The sequence below is a fragment of the Gallinula chloropus genome (assembly GCF_964237585.1).
Source record: "Gallinula chloropus genome assembly, chromosome: 17".
In the NCBI taxonomy this organism is placed as follows: domain Eukaryota; kingdom Metazoa; phylum Chordata; class Aves; order Gruiformes; family Rallidae; genus Gallinula; species Gallinula chloropus.
This window is the reverse complement of record NC_140102.1, coordinates 8,366,088-8,380,991: the sequence shown is the minus strand read 5'-3', so window position 1 is coordinate 8,380,991 and position 14,904 is coordinate 8,366,088. Positions and strand designations below refer to the sequence as shown.

Genomic DNA, 14,904 nt, shown 5'->3' with positions numbered 1-14,904 from the left:
CAAATCTACATTCTAATTTTCATTGCAGAAGTTACACTTTTTCTTTAAAAGCTAAAAAATCATTAAAAAAGTAAAAACAAAAATGTCTTAAAAAAAACCCTAAATTGCTGCAGTTATTTAAATTTCTCCAGGTTGTGTTGTGTTTTGTTTACAATTCTTTGCTTTTATGGTGCAAATTAAGACTTACTTGGTCAAGTCAGATGTATTCTGACTGCAAACAAACAAGAAATTGTTTTATTGCTGGGAGAAGGAAGTGGAAGGTCTTCAAACACCTCATTGGCAAAGTATTTTCAGACTGTCAACCATCATCAGCTGCGTTTTGGCTCCAAGCTTTGAAAACAGCCTTTCAAATTACAAGTTTTATTTTCACCTAATTCATAGGGTCAGGTTACCCTTTTGACTGATCTGTAAACTAGCATAGGCTCTTTTCAGTTAAAATTAAACCAAATAATTTTGGATATTCAGCCTGTTGCTCTTAACACTACCAGGTACACTTGTTCATTTCAAGTAATAGAAAATCTGCATACTGTGATCTTGAATAACTAAGCCTGGCAGGAGACAAAAAACCCAAAATAAAAGAAACAGCATTACTGGCCTAATCCTATGGCATTAGGAACATTGCTCATCACTTTCATGTATTTGTCACCAAAGTGTCTTATCAGTGCATATTATTATGTGCTGAAATGCAACAAAACTTTTCACAAAAATAGTTTTAGGCATGTTCATACAAGAAGATGTACATATATTTCTTTTATATATACATATATATGAATGTGTATATATATAATATCAGCTTCACCCTGTACATAGATATTCTGAATTTCATCCTTAAACCCATCCATTTTGAACAGCATGGATGGCTTTGCAGGAAAAAAAGTGCTTGATTGATTTTATCCTGTGTGAACATGCCTGTCCTCTGTGCATTTGCCCAAGTAGAGATCTTTATGATCAATCCTTTAAACGTACAATATCTCAGAGGTATTACAAAAAAAAAATAAAGAAAAATAGGAAAAAGGAATATTGCCCTGATGATGCAAAAACAACAATGCATAACTGAAGCAGCTTGGATTTTAAAAGTTATCTTGCATTCTGCAGCAAACAAGTTTTAAATAGTTGTTGAAAATCTAGTTCCTCCGTTTGTGTTATTGCTCCCCTCTTGTAAGTTTTCTCATTAGACATCAACAGTACAGAGAGGTTCACTACCAGGTTGAGCTGATTCCACTATCGTCATCTTGGGTTTCTTTCGTGTTTCCTCCTGAAAGAACAGGAAAGAAACCCCACCGTGCAGTCAGAAGGAATACAAGCCAACAAAGTATTGTGATCAGTTTTAGCCAAACTTGGGTCAGCTGTTATGAAAAGCTGACTTGTTCTACTGATAAAATGAATTCGCTCATGTAGGTAAAATTAAGTTATAAGCCAGTTTAAAAAAGAATTAAAAGTTCTGTGAGGAGCATGCTCCCCCCCCATATGAACAGCTCACTCTACATGAGATACTGTATCAACCAAGTCAAAATTCTGATCATTGCCAAGTCTGACCCTGGCATTCATCTGTTGTAAACCCAAAGAAGAATATACTCACTCTTTCTTGTGCCAGTTTTTTCATTTCTTCCTGTAGCTTGTTCAGGATGTGCAGATTTGGCTTGTTCTTTTTGGCATACTGCTGAAGTTCTATCACGCTTTTATCAGAGGTTTCCTATTCAACAGAACCATAAGCAACAGCAGGTGAGCTTTTTTGATTAAAAAAATTAATAAAATACACAGAGCAGAGGTTTCATCTGTGATAGCTGTACTTCTTTAAGTAATATCACGTATTTCCATGAGTTAGTAAATATTAAATAGGTTATATAGTTTTGCGCTGGAAGACGAGATAGTAACAGAATTATTGTTGTCAGTGAAAGAGCTCATCTCACAGCCTCGCAATAGCAAGAGGTGAGAATCAATTCAGCTGGATTAAAGACTGCTCTTCAAATGCACACTGCCCTTAACCTGATTGGGCACAGCACTATCATGCCAAGACAGATACCCTTAAAGCTTTGTTGCAACTAGATTTAAAACCCCAGAACAATACAAAAGCAAAAATACAATCACAAGGTAGGTTACAAACAAAATCATGTTCACCTGTTTGACCATCTTGCTATTCTCTCTACCATACATACGCAAAAGAGAGCCCCAGTTTTTCACATGTGGATGCAGGAGCTGTAGGATTTTCTGAGAAGCTAATTGTTTCCCCACTCTTTTATTTTTGCCTGTAAAGATAATCATGAAACTGTGTCAATACTGGCACATTATGTAATTCGATGAACACCAGCATTTACTGGTATTAGTTAAAACTGAGATACCAGAGAAGAGTAGAACAACAATGTAAGAAGCTAGACAGCTGGACAAGCCCCTCCAAAACAGATGACAAGAACAGGGTATAAGGAAGAGAGGATCAGAGGTTACACTCCATGCTGTACTTACACCAGCCTCGCACTGTGTGCTTGCCGCAGGTCATGACATACTCGCTCTTCTGATTCTTACCAGGAATCACTTCAAACTTTATGGATGTATCACCCATTCCATGGTTTCTTAAGCACAAACAAAATCAACAGCAGATACTAAGTAAAATTACAAAGGGGTGTGGTTGCAGTTATCTTTCATAGTTATTGCAGTGGAACTGGATAGATTAACAACAAATTTTAAGACATGAATCAATAGTTATTTTTTAGATCTGGAGCTTGAGCTGAACTGCAAAGCAAGCTTGTATAAACAAAAAATAAATATCTATGTTCTAATCTCAGAAGACAAGAGACATAAACAGCAAATATGAGCTAAAGGAAGATTCGGCACTAACCAGTTCAGTCCACACCACGTGAGGACAGTGACACTGTGGGCACCAGCAAACACCTGTACTCAACAGGATTTGCTCCTTATTCTGCAGCCTTACCTTTTAAGGCACTCATGGAGAATCTGATATGGAGACAAGAGTCCAGCTTTACTGGTGAGTTCATATACCCGTGAGTCCTCAATACTGATATGGTTAAAATACTACAAAGAAAACAGAAAGGGGTCATGGAGCTTTTGTGCAAATAAGACCTTAATACTCACCTTGACCCTCATTCCTCCACTGCAACATGAAAGTAATTCTGTTACTCTGTGCTTAGTGCTTTACAGTATTTTCACAACCATAATGGAGGTATTTACCAACATCATTAGGGCAGCCACAAGTAATCATGTATTTGCAGACAATAATGTAAATACATCTTTTAACTCAAATTTTACTTATACAAGATGGACAAAAATGAGAGTCTTATAAATTTATCAACATCCTTTCTCCCTCAGCACAAGATTATTTTACTTGTTTTAACTAATTATGAAAATCTACTTACCAAAATGTTGTGGTTTAATGAAAGGAAAATGTAACAGCTATTGGAACATTTTGGATTTTTTTTCTTTAAAGCAATGGAAAACATTCTCTGCATTTTATTAACAACCATTTCACTAGTGTGGGGTATATGTTACAGTTCTGAGAAAGCGTACAATCAACTCATTCTGGATGTTAACACTTTTTAAAATGAAAACATTATTTTCAGACTGATCCCTGTGTTTCATTTACTCCTTACTGATGGTCTACTACGTGCTGAACTGAAAATGAACACATCACTGATAAACTGTACCTCCAGCATCTGAAAATACAGCACATGCTCTCCACGTACAGAAACTTCCTCTTTGATTTTCTCAAGTGTCACTGTGTAAAGTCTGAAGTTTTAGCTGTCTGATAGGGTGAGTAAGTAGCTTGCATAGCTAAGTAAAAATGCCTCAGAAGCCTGGGCACTTTTGTTTCTTTCTTGGTCTTCTGAGACAATCGATCGGACAAAACCAGACAGCATCTAGTTCTGAACCTTCCAAGGCATCAGCCAGAGGATTCTGGATGCCAGGACAGTACAGTCTGGTGTCTCAGAACATTTCAGTTCTTCTGTAAGTGACTGTTCTCTGCATTAGAGTAAATTTTCTCATCAGTTCTAATAGAAAGTCTTTTCATTGCCACAGATAGTGCTATAAATGAAGCATTTTGCATTTCCATCAACTAAGAAAAAACCCATTTGAATTCTCATTAATACTTCTGACAGTGAAGGTGTAATGTTTTTAAACACAGATGCCAATAATGACAACCAACAAGCAAGAGCTCAGTACCTCAAGTTCTTCACTGTCTTTGGGCTTCTCCTCAGAGGTCTGTTTAACAAAGTCAGGAATAAGGATTTCCAGTGTAGCTCGAGCTGCAGAAAGTTATGAAACATCTTGATTACATACATTTTAAACATTGTACAGAAAAACAGCAGACTGAAGCACTCTAAGAACCCCTCTCATCTCCCCTAGAAGATCCGCTCATTTTAGACAGCATCTTTGCAGCTATGACAGACTCACTATACACCAGCAGTTTACAGGTAAGTTTACAGTTAAGTTACATCTGAAGTTTCTTCATGGATTTCTATCCCAGTACATTCTTGAACCTGGAGATGTCAGAAAAGTCTCTGTATTTATCTGACAATATTTATCACTTACACTAAAACCATACGAACGTACCTTCTTTGACTAATAAAATTATTCCTATTTACTACTGCAAATCTATCATACCTTCAAAGCAGAAATTGAAATAGATAAACAATTCAGCAGTTGGCATTACAAACGAGAAAACATTACCAGCTTTATTCTTGGCAAGTTTTTTGCTGCTGGCAGTTCCTGCCCCATAGGTTACTCCATCAATAATCACTGAGGCTCCAAAAGGTTCACTTGGGTTCTCTGGAAATGGAGAAGGAAAGAAAAAGAAAGCTTTTCAGAACTCACAATATAAAATACTCATCATGAACATGAAATACCATCACTATAAGATTTGTTTTCTTCTTAATTTCAATTTCAAAAGGGATGGAAAACATTTGCTCTTCAGCAAGATGTAAAAATTGCTTATTCCAGTACATGAAAAACTAACAAGAGGCTTCATTAGCAGAGACTTACCAGCATGCAGTTCATTTTTCAAATGAAGAACTTGTATATTTTAAGAGATCATTTGTAATTTGCCAGAATTCAAATGTTATTTCCAAAGTTTTTGCATCATTACTGGAGTGTAAATACAAGAGCTACACATTCTGATATTGAAAATTCAGTTACATTATGCAATGCATATACAGTAATACTATCATTCTGAATAACTATAGATTCCACACTGAAGTAAGATCTCTGACTTGTAATTCCTTGGATACTGACTGCAGGACTTCATACTTTCAAGCCCACTGTTGAAAAAGGGTTATTTTCTACCTTCTCTATCAGGCAAATATTAATTGTGCACAGTCAGCAAAACCGTATATGTGTCCTTTTAAGATGCAAAGGAGTTACTGAATTCCATTTTCAGCATAGTTTTCCAAATGAAAACCCATATTGCTATTTTCAATACCACACCACTCTTATCCTCAACAGCCTTGTTTATGATACAGAAAATACTTCCTAGCTAGTTTGACTTGCAACAGACTTTCAAGCCATGTCCTAGGAAAAACATCCACTGCTTGATATTATTTTTTTTAAGATATCCAGGCATAAGAGAAGCCCTTCAGAACAGCATGTCATTGTTTAAAAAAAAAAAAACAAACCCCAAAAACTTAGACTTACCACATTCAAAGAAATTGTAAACAGGGCGAACCTTTAGGACTCGTTGCATATATTCATGCAGTATGCAAACTTCAGATTTCCCATTAGGATTAATGACAAATTCTACAAGAAAAGAGGGAGGAAGGGGAAGACAGCTAAGCAGTTCATTCTTTACAGGACAATTCCTACTACAAATAAATAATGCCAAGCTGAAGTGATAATTGCCTGCTCAAATTACATGTAATGTTCTTGAATCAGACATACATAATTTTGATCTGAAGTCTATTTTCTCCGAAAAATTATCGAGAAGTCTGAGAAATTTCTATCAACATCTGCAAGCACACTAATTATGAACTAAGTCAAATATTCTCCATCAGTGTTTGCAGTCCCACAGTCTCTGGACCCCAACACACACATTTTTGGCAGCTCACATCAATCAGAAATCTCCTAAGATGCTCCTAAACACACGTCTTATTACCCTCCTAACACCAGGCATGTAGACTTCAAATCCACAAATCAGAGTCACCTCTCACCCCCACCCCTCCAACAAAATCCTGCTTAGACAGCCACAGATCAGGTCACCATCCCCTTTCCCCAAACATTTTCCTTGAGTCTTCCCACCCCCAACAGCATTGTTAGTTAAGAGCACAAACCCTGCTGCAGCAGCACTGTGGCAGCATGGGAGAGAAAGTTAAGATTTAGGTAACATGCAAGTAAATCCTTAATTTAGATGCTTTCAACGTGGCTCTAAATGTAGAATCTAAGATAAAGTGTATTAACTAAAAATTCAACTGCATCTCCCTGTAACAAGGAACGGTCAACATATATCTCAAAGCTGTAATTCTGCTGAAGAGAAGAAACCTTGAAACACAACAATGTGCCAAACAAGAACAAATCCCAAATCCCAGGCCTGTGGCTGTTGTAAGTATCAGACTGCAGTTAAACACACTACTATGGCTACAGTGATGACACAGGTAATAGCTAATTCACCCAGCTGCTTATCAGACACGATGTGCCCTCCTCACCCCACAGGACACAACTAAATGCACAGTTTTTGCTTAACTGTTTCTGTCAAATCGCTTTAACTTTTTATTTTTAATTGCAGGTTAATCTGGATCAATCTGGCATTTGTAACCAATCCTTAGTTTGGGCCTCATTAGAACTGCTAGGGGTAGAAGGCAGTAACACTGAGGACTAGGCAGGAGGGTGTGCAGTAACAACCAAGAGTAACAAACAGCTGAAGGTACTAACCGGTTACCAGCGCTGTGACCAGTCATTTAGGTAATTATTGTGTTTGATAGGAAGTATATTTTGACAGTATTTTTCCTTTACTGTGTAATATGATGGATCCAAGAACAGAGATGTCCAGAATGAGAAGAAAGTGGATTTACTACAGGGTTTTTTTCCAGTCAAGCTTAGAACTGTAACTAGTCTTTGGCACACAATTATTGGAGCTCCAGGTAGATCTACTGACCTTTCTTTGTAGGTGCATCTTGTACAGACAAGGTGATGAGTTTCTGATTAGCAGGCAGAATGGGCCGCTCGGATTCTGCCTGTTTCCGCTTCATCTCCCGATTGAATTGCCGTCTCTCAGCCCAGGTTCTGAATTTTTTTACAGTAACTTGTTCAAAATCAAAACGCTTTTCCAGATAGCGTCTAAAATCTTCCAGATCTAAGGAACACAAGCAAGTTACTCTCTCTACCACTGAGCAAGCATTAAATTCAGTATTTCCACTGGTTTAAACACGTTATAATTAATTTTTTTCAGATTAGGAGCAAAAGTAGTGGTTTTAGTTCACACACTCAAGGCTAAGACACTATTTTACACTAACAGAGTGAATTACAAGTTTTCCTGTTACTGGGTCAAATGCAAAAAATTTGTGCAAACTGGAAAGCAAAAGAAAAGAACATTTTATTCTGTCACCTGAAGATTTTCCTAAGGCTTAAACTGCTTAACACCCAATTTGTAACAAAACACTAGTAATTGTTCTACTTAATCATCTGTTCACTTTCTCATTACCTGAAGCAAGGTATACAGGGATTGGCAGTAGTTACGCTATTAGCCTCAGTTTCCCCAAGCCAAACTGACTCAGGCTGCCTATTTCCTAGCTGTGTCCCATGAAACACTATACGATGACATTCCATGGACTCCACAAGCATCTGCTGGCCTCTAAACAGAATTTAACACATTCATTTTCACATACAGAGTAGTAAAACACTGTGTCCCCCCCGAAGTACAGCTGCTTCTCCTTTACAGGATATTTTCACAGATAGATACACTTCAGCAAAACCAAAGAGTAGCATCCCAAGATGCAAACAAACAAAAGCAAGCTGCTGGCATTGTTTCCTTCCACAAGGAATTCCAAATGCAAGTCACGCTTACATTTGATCACTCAGTATTTTTTCAGTAATACAGATCCTATTTAAAGAGAGAGATAAACAGGTGAACTTCACAAGGAAAGTAAGTGTTTACTGGCTTGAGTTCTGATACTAAATACTGATTTTTTTTTCCTTACATCTTCTGGCATGGTTTTCAAACCAAACAGGACACAGGTTTATGTTTGAACACTACAAAGCTAAGTGGTAGCCTACAATCCGTATCAGTATTGTGTGCAGCAGTAGTTTACACAGATGGTACTCTCAGGTACACAGGTGTGGTAAGTGGCATAGGAGGTTCCTCTAAGTTTGGCAGCGAATCTGGAATGACTCCTTTAGGCAGCTCTTTGTACAAAAACTATCAGACTTGCACAAATAAAATAATGAAGCATCACACCCCTTTGCATGACTGCAATTACATTTGCATAACTGACTCTGCTTGTACAAATAAGCACATCAAGTTTAAATGCACCATATATCCTAAGAGATTCTGTGATATAGCATGCTTTAGAAACACTATTTTGATTATATGTTTCTGTGATCATACTGAAAATCAATGTAATTCAGCTAATATAGAAAAGCCTATTTAATGAAGTCCCACAAATACATCAACAACAGCAATTCATATGCATGCACTGACTTAATCGGTTCTTAAACTGAGAAAGTCTATGGGTCTCAACTTCCATATTTTGTGTGGTTTTGGCATAAAAGCTTGCATGTGGACTCCCAAGTCTTCAGCAAAGATCTCCAACTGTATGTTCCTCTTCTGGTTACAGTAAGAAATGGATTTCTCATACCACTGGATCTATTTCTCCAGACAACAACTGACCACCAACAGGCAAGATATTATTCCGTTGCCAAGTTTGGAACAAACTTACCCTAAATGCCATTACCCCTACTCCAGCCAAGAAAAGACTCCACTTTTCATACATACCTACAGATTCATCTTTACATACTTCAACTTTGGCCTTAACTTGTCCTAAGGCTCCTTGTGCTGCATCTCCCCCTGAAGGGTCTTTGTCATCTAAAGGCCCAGAATCAGCAGCAGTGGAATCTGGTTCTTCTGTCTGGCAGTCCAGTTCTGAAGATTTATCTAGGTGCTTTACAGGTGATACTTCCCCATTTGGGGTTATGTCATTGTTTTGTTCCCTTTCCTCATTTTCCTTCATCTTTTTGTAATGCAAGCAGGGAATGCTACTAAGGGGAGGATCATGTTTCTGCAAATATAAAGTAATACAGAAGGTTTCAGTACCTCAAAGCCAAACTCAAAAGCAAAAGATCCTATCAAAGTGGAAGCTACTTTTATTTAGTCTAGGCACAAGCTTCTCTTTGGTCAGCAAGCTTATTCTACACAAGATCTGAACAGACCCCCTCCTGCGGTTTCCTGGCACTGTGTAACACCAATGCTAACCTTCACAGGGCGTTTGTTGGTTTTGATAAACTCTATACTGTTCATTACATGCAGATACCACATGCTTTCATAAAATCCACTGAGCTCTCTTGTTGTACATGCCCATGACATACCCAATTTCTGCAGATTCCTTGGGCTGACAAACGAAACACACTTCCTTCTGTAAAGGTGGATCATAAGCCACAGCTCAGATTTAAGAGCTACATATATTTCATGGTGGAATAAAACCAACACTTTGCAGCCATATACTAGAACAATGAAGACCCCAACCTAGACCGTCTCATTCATTTTAACTGCCAAAACTAACAACAAAAATGGTAAAACAATATGCTATGATCTTTCTTAACAGCGTTTTTTCAGAAACAGAGTTTTGTTTTCCAAGTATCTGAATTCTAACACTGGAAAGAAGCCTGCTAATGTAGAAAAAGCTTCAACTGTTTGCAGGAACATATCTAATTTTAAAATCTCAGTAAGTATTTAAGTAATTGACAGCTCTCACCCTTATGCTTCCTGTTCCCAAGAAATAAGGTCTAGACCAGGTAACAACTCTAGATTCTCTGTGTAGATATACAGGAATGCCTGAGTTATGGAATGTCATGATCCATCCATCTGGCAAAGGTTCTGTAGGAGGGCGGCCACGACCTTAAAAGCAAAGAATCACTTTAAACTTGGATAGACAGACTGCTTAGAGGAACAGAAAAAGAATCAAGGCTTTTATTTTTACTGTTGCTTCTGTCTTAAAGGATAAAATGACACTGAAACATGGCTAGAACAGTTTTGTGGAAAGATTGTTTTACTTTAATAAAGCGGCAGATGCTTCTAATCCGTGCTATATCCTGCAAAATTACAGATTCCATTATGCTCTCAACTGAAGAGCAATAGTAGCACTGATTTTTATACTGACCCATTTGTTCGTTTCACCAGCGAATTTTCTCTGCTCTTTAGTTTTCTTCATGTACTTCTATCATCACAAGAACCACTATATTTAACAGAAAAGTCATACTTGCCTTTGAAACAACTGAGTTTTCTATTACAGACTTTTGCACTGGAAACATAGTAATAAACTTGCATTGAGACACCACTAGACCCACAGGCCCAGCCAGCACTGTGTTAGGCTGTAAGTTAAGGCTCTCCTATTATACTTGTAAGCATAAACACAATAGAAACCAGGATCAAGTCTGCAAGCCTTTATACTTAATTACCTTTGCCATCAAGAACACTATATCCAGAAAACAAGACTGAAATTAGAGTACAATAAACCAACTTGAGGAATTGCACAGCCAAAAGAAACACATGGACCAAATGCTTTCTATAACAGTAATCAGAGAATGGACTCATTCCTCTCTCTACACCAGAAATCAGAGCCCAGACTGACCCCATCTAGGAGCTTCTTGGCAGCCCTGTCTGTGTTAGTGTAAAAGTTTGGAGGGAAAGCTGTTTGGTTTCTCATAGTGAAGCTGTGAAACACTTCTCCAGGGCACATTCAAATGTTAATTCGAGTTCAGACTATTTTCAGTTGCATTCTTCTGGACTGGTTCACAGTCTCAGCTCTCCTTTATTAGTAGTTTGCAATATTAACATGATGAAACTTAGTAAATTTAAGTCACTGACTTCACTAATGCTTTTTTCCCTTCATAATGCAGGCATAAAGACTTCACATAGAGCAAATTCAAGAACAAATTACACAAAGTAGGAAGTTCACAATGACCACAATCTTCAGCAGCTTCACAGTATTACTGGAGACAAAGACCACCGGATCATCCTTGTTCATGTCCCCACTAGTGAGGCAGCATTCTTAATAATTTTTCATAAATCCATATATTAAAATGCATTCTCATTACATGCAACAGATGAAGATCAGAACGACTCCCCAAAAATCAACTTCACTGTTCAGGAAAGTGAAAGATTATATCCTAAAGAGTCCTACAAAGGATACAATTCAGTAACATATTAACTGTTTCCCAAGAACTGCTATCCTAAACTTTACTTACTGATACACTTTTGTTCAACAGACATAAGCCAACCCTAAAAAATGTAATCATTTAATGAACATTAACTTACTTTTAAGTACAGTTTTAATTTTGGTCATCATTGGCTGCACACTTGTTTCTCCATCAGACTGGTGATCACTTTCACCACCGTATTTCTCATTTTCTAGTCTCCTTGTTTTGGGTGCTCGAAGACCCTCTTCCAGTAGAGCATCCACATCATTATCAAAGTCATCCTGAAAGAAACTTCATCAGGCACCATCCTCCTAGGTCTGCTAACCTCCCTTTCCCCTTGCAAAGAAAAATGTATATATTTTCTCTATGTACTTCCATACTGAAATTACAAACTTCCAATGATCCCTTAAGACTGAAAAAATAATGAAAGCTTTCATGAATGACAACTGGTAAAACGAGCTGTGATTGTGTAAGAAGCCTTTAAATGTTATTTTAAATGAGACTATAAAAGCTGCCACACAATTCAGAAGTTTGACCAACACAATTTACAGAAGTTTTCCATCAAAGTTCTGTCACTGAAAATTCTGCCTCTTTGACTTAAATACTTCATGTTTGTAGAACAGACTGTTTCAGTGAGTGTCTATGTATTTTTTTTTTCCAGCCACCTGGAAACCTCTTACCCACCAAAACCCTCTGGATTTACTTACCTCATATGAGTAATTCAAGGTTTCTTCATCCACTTTATCTCTTTGAACGATTGCTTTAGATGTGAACCCTCCTCCTTCTTCATCTATTTCCATCAAATTGTCGGTAAAATCTTCTAGCTCATCCAGAACTGCATATTCCACTCTCTTTTCCTGATCAATATCATTTTCATCATCCTTCTTGTCATCATTTTCACCCCCTATTCCTACAGCTTTACCATTACTACCACCGAAAGGACAAACATGCAGATCCCCATTGACATTATTAATACCAAAATCTGTATCTGCCTTATAATCCTGCTCAACTCCAGTGTACAGAACTTTCCTATCTTTGCTTTTGCAGCTCTCTGTAAAGCTAACGCTAATCTTTACATCTTTAAGCAACTTAAGATCTGGGGTGAACTTTCGAACTGAAGGTGCATGACGAGCAGTTCTTGGGCTTTGGTCACTATTGTTAGGGTCTATTATAAGACGACTTTTGTAGCAGGCAGATCCCTTTGTGAGAAGCTGTGTTCTGCAGATACTGTGCGTGTCCCCAGCAGGGGTATCTGACTGTCCATCACCACCAGAGCCAACGTCCATTACCTCTGCGTCACTGGACGTTTGCAGGGGAGGTGGTGGAGGCTGTTCATTAGGCGGCAGAGGTGGGGGACAAGTGTGATTCTCCACATTCATTTCTCTTGCAGGTTCTTTAGGGAGGGGTGGTACATTTTCATATTTCTCCATTTTTAAAACTACTGTTTTTAAAAAAAAAACAATGCTTTAATCAATGTTTATATCTATATTCCTAACATGCATAAGTCCATCAAGATTGGTTTATCATGCTCTATTCAATATGCAACACTGATGATTCAGTTAAGCTGACTACATTGTTCTTTTCATTAATGTAGACAGCTTTCAGAATCACTGTCTCAATTATTGGAAATCACAATGCATTCAGCTTAAATAGCTGAAGACTAAGACTGCATCTTCATCAGACAAGCAGGTCTCCCTTTCTTTCAACCTACAAGAAAGAAGAAAAAAAAAAAAAAAGAAAGATCTTTGTCACAGAAAAAAACCCAGAAACAGTATCCCAGGCAAAAAACAAATTTGTAATTCCAGTATAAGTTTCAAGTAGAAGAGTAACATTTTTACAGTTAAAACAGCTGGCTCTCTCAATATCACTTTGAACGAGGGTGAAATTAAGATTGGGTTTATTGCTGGATCTGTACAGCAGCACAAGAACTTACTAACATAGTTGCCTGGATAATTTGTTGACTCTCTTTGCCTGGTTAGCAGGCAGGGCATTAAGCAGGGCACTTGCCAGGATCAGTGCATGTGGGGGGGGGGCGGCATACTCCTATTATTTAAAATAACCTAGTATTCAAACCATACTTACCCCCAGACCAGAAATGATAATTAGCTTAAGGTTAAAGACAATCTGCAAAACCAACAAGACTTTTAACAACTATGGACTTACAAGACACATAGCTAACCTAACATTATTAGGTGTCTTTGAAATCTCACTAGAAGTTTTAACATGAAATGTCTTAATTCACACAAAATAACTGCCTCAAAATCCAGGTATAAGACATTTGATCTTACATGCCATGCTATTACTGTACTATATATTTGTTATGTTTGAGGCATTCAGGTTTACATACATAGCATTAAAAGTCAAATTGATTCCAGAAGGCATTTCAACACCAACATCTTAGGTAATTTAACCTGACAAAATACTGAACTGCTCTAGGAAATTTTACAGGAAATGGATGGGGGGGGGGCGGGGGGGGAGAAAAGAAAGCCCACACCCTTTTTTCTCCTTTTTTACATTAAGTGGATTCTTTCTACCATGTCTACGATGGCTTCTTCAATTATACTTCTGTCACCTTTCCAGGGCTAAAAGCACTTGAGGAAATGAAGCATAATTTCTTACCTGCTATTTTGGTTTCTCCAAGTCCCTCTGTAACACCCTAAAATGGGTTTAATCCTCCTACCAGCTAGAAACAAAGCAGCGTTACCCTACCCAAGACAGCCAGCTAGCTGAATCTGCTCTGTTCAAAGTATTTCTAGATAGTAGGGAAAGCATACTCAAGGATTTTAGAAAGAAAAGCTCTAAGTCCTTAGCATCACCACAGTGTGTAACATTTAAAGGCAACAGGGCAGAAAGCCTGAGTTATCATGAGGGACTTAGAGAAGCCAAATGAAATTGAATTAAGTATCTCTACACCAGCCCAGACAGAACAAATCAACAGCAAAATCCAACCACAAACAGGGCAAGACAGAAAGCTGGGAATTATAATGGAAACAATTAAAATTCAACACCATATGGAAGCTACCTACCTGGAAGCTGGAAGAAAGCACACAACAGAGGACTCTTATTTTAGTCATTTGGCAATAAAGTAAGTTGTGTTGGGGCAACAGAACATTGCACATCTTGTGCTCATTTTCTAGTTTGGGGTTGGTTTTTTTTGCCTTTTTTTTTTTAACACATACTTGAAACTAACACATTCAAGACACTGGGCTTGACATGCATTGTAGAATCACTATGGAAAATTACTCCATTTTGATAAAAGCACCAAGATAATTTGATCTTCTCTGATACAGACATATTACCTTCCAGAAGGAAGGGCAGCTCATTCGCCAGCAAGACAGTGAGTTCTATATACTTATATCCATTCCATCCTAAAATATGATCATGCAATCACCTGAGCAACAGGTTCTGAAACACCTAGTATTATATAAAACAGTTCTAGAAATATATTTGTCTAATAACCTTCCACCTTCCTCATCTTCACGTTAAAAAAGGCGAACGACAAATTACTAAGTTCTTCACAATAAATTCTTCATTGTTAATTCTGACCAAAAGAAT

General features: G+C 37.7%; 1 protein-coding gene across 1 annotated transcript; it reads right to left on the bottom strand.

Moving 5' to 3' along the window:
* Nucleotides 1–1,033: 1,033 nt before the first annotated feature.
* On the bottom strand, nucleotides 1,034–12,779 carry DGCR8 (DGCR8 microprocessor complex subunit; the record flags this gene model as incomplete). The annotated part of the gene is made up of 13 exons (XM_084272287.1): nucleotides 1,034–1,255; nucleotides 1,580–1,693; nucleotides 2,119–2,246; nucleotides 2,461–2,567; nucleotides 2,927–3,027; nucleotides 4,174–4,256; nucleotides 4,681–4,779; nucleotides 5,641–5,742; nucleotides 7,094–7,291; nucleotides 8,930–9,212; nucleotides 9,906–10,048; nucleotides 11,468–11,630; nucleotides 12,057–12,779. 13 exons carry the CDS (start codon nucleotides 12,777–12,779, stop codon nucleotides 1,172–1,174), a joined length of 2,328 nt encoding a protein of 775 aa, XP_084128413.1. The 3' UTR covers nucleotides 1,034–1,171.
* Between the last annotated feature and the right edge of the window lie 2,125 nt (nucleotides 12,780–14,904).